Below are 2664 nucleotides of genomic sequence, written 5' to 3' on the forward strand. Positions count from 1 at the left end.
GAAAAAAGATAAAAAACTTGATTTTTTGAACCTTAATGGCTAAGATAAACAAAGACTTTCATAGGAAAATAAAAAAAATTGTAATCATTTAAATCCTATTCTCTGATTTACTAAACTAAAAGCATGCCAAGGATTACACCAAAAAATACCTAGAACAATAGTAAAATGGACGGTTACTAGTTAAGAAAGACTAAACATTGTTAGTAGGGTTTAACGTTTAATTTCTTAAGAGCGCTGGTAAGACCTTTATTTTACGATTTTCTAACTTTTAATTCTGATTATTTCCCAGCCCGCATACCTAAAGGAAGAAGAAAATCCGGTATAAAATAAATCCGATGGGAAGATCAAGGAAAAAAAACCTATTTTGTTGGGGCAAACTATAATGATATATTAGTATTCATTTACCTTGAGATAAAAAAAAAATTTCATGTTATACGGATATAAAATGATAAGAATTTTCTTGATAGAAATTTGATTAATTTGGATTAACTTGGTAAGCATCATTATAATGATGTCACGGGATATTTTTTACTTTTTTTTATCTATTTTTATCTTTTATTTTTATTTACTTATTTTTAGTTATTAAATATAGGTATTTTTAGTTATTTTTGATTATTTGGTGATTAGATAAAAAACGGAAGCTTAGCGGTGGGAAAGTGACTGAATACAGGTGTCTGTATAGACAAATGTGCCCAGATCGCCACAATTGGCCGGGAGACAATTCTGTTTGAAAGACAGATTTGCACCAGAATTTTAACAATACTATAAAAAGGACCGTTGTTGGAGGTGCAGTTGGAGTAGGTTTTTATAAGTTCAGTCAGTTAGAGTTTAAGTAGTTATAAGTTCGTGTAGTTTTATAACGTTAAAAATTAGATAGCTGGATATTACCGAAGCGCGAAATATCGTATTTGAATAAACCTGCCGATCTGTTTCCACATTACTTATATACGTTTTATCATTTTTTAACACACTGTTTATTATTGTTTATTATCATTTATTATCATTGTCTTTCATTATCACTTATCTATACACCGTTGATTATCCATATCACAACACGCCACCCGATCTATCCTCAATCTATCACATCACTTATTATCGTTCATAATCGTTTATTATCGTTTATCCGTATACACTTTTACCTTATCACTCGTTATACATCGTTATATTACCTTGTCATTTATTAACCGATCCTTATATTTCTTTCTGTTACTACCTACCGAACGTCAGAAACCGGTGGTAACAATTACAACATTTCCATATGTAAATTAATTATATTGAAACACGATCACATGTTCAAATATGATGAATCACAATTTCACAATTTACAATTTTATCTTTTGTTAAAAATTTTTTTACCAAATAAAAATTAAAATAAAATTAAATTAGGATTTACTTACATTACATTTATTAGTAAAACCCTTTTTTAAAATAGTCCTTTTTGTCTTTCTTAATGATTTCCAAACATATTGGAGAGGCCACTATACGTGGTAAGTATGAAGGGATGGTGTGCGCTGCTATTCAATTTGAAGGTCTCTTGTTCAAATTGAAATTCTTGTGAATATTCTTGTTCAATTTGAAATCCTTGTAAATCTTCTGGTTCAATGTGAAAAAGTTCTTGTTCTAAACTATTTTGTTCTTGATAATAATAAACAGTCCAACATTCCTTAAAATTACAATTTAATTCTTTACCTAAATTATACATTTCAGTTCCAATATCATTAGAGATAAAACAATTATTAAATATTAAATTCATATCGTCTTTAAATTCACTTGGATTTGAATATTGATTATTTACTAATTTTAAATTAATAGTAAATAAATCCATTGGATTAATTACAAGATTATAAGCATCTAATTTTTTTATCAAACTTATAAAATGGACAAGCTCAAATTGTATTTTCAAGTTCATACAAAATATTATAACAAAACATTAAATTTGATTTAATAATATTAGGAGTTTTTCTGATTGTTTTGCTTGTATAAATTGCACCAGGTATTAGTTTTTCAGTTTTATAATTTTTGATTACTTCCTGCCAGTACATTTGAAGATATTTTTATTGTTGTAAACGTTCTTTATTTATCTACTAATAAAAAAGTCGAGAGAATCAGGATGATTACCAAGCAAGATGAACAACTATTCTTCTCTTTTTTACCGAAAATGTTACATGAAATGCAAAGTCATTCTAGAAATAAAGTAAATATGAAGTAAAATGGTTGATTTGGTTATATTATTGAAAATTACTGCAATAACCTGATACCCTGGAAGAAGACTATAAACACATACTGGTTAAAACGAGATTTTGAGAAAGGCCAGGTAATTACTGTATAGCAAAATATAATTAATGTAATTAATGTTTACAATCACTGTTACATCGCTTTCAAAAAACAGTTTTTGAAACCTTACAACCAGATGCATTACTTTCAAAGACTATTAAAAACCCTGTTAAAAATTTTTCTGAAACTTCACTATCAGAATTATAAAAGAATATTAATCTTGTTAGCTTCTGTAATGATATTAATTGCTATTCTGGTCGGGTTATCCCATTTACTATTTGAATCAACTGTTCATAATACTGGCCAAATCTCGGTAATTCTGGCAATAATTTCGGCAAAATTTCGGCCGGCATTTAACAATAGTAGCTATATTTGGAAATGGTCGGCATG

The 2664-nt window shown here is 27.9% G+C and overlaps 1 protein-coding gene across 1 annotated transcript; it reads right to left on the reverse strand.

Annotated features, from left to right (window-relative positions):
* Positions 1 to 1447: 1447 nt before the first annotated feature.
* Positions 1448 to 1909, reverse strand: OCT59_021324 (uncharacterized protein; the record flags this gene model as incomplete). Its single annotated transcript, XM_025331408.2, has 1 exon — positions 1448 to 1909. The coding sequence occupies one exon, from the start codon at positions 1907 to 1909 to the stop codon at positions 1448 to 1450; it is 462 nt and encodes a 153-aa protein (XP_025188271.1).
* Between the last annotated feature and the right edge of the window lie 755 nt (positions 1910 to 2664).

Source organism: Rhizophagus irregularis, chromosome 3 (genome assembly GCF_026210795.1).
Source record: "Rhizophagus irregularis chromosome 3, complete sequence".
Classification (NCBI taxonomy): Eukaryota; Fungi; Glomeromycota; class Glomeromycetes; order Glomerales; family Glomeraceae; genus Rhizophagus; species Rhizophagus irregularis.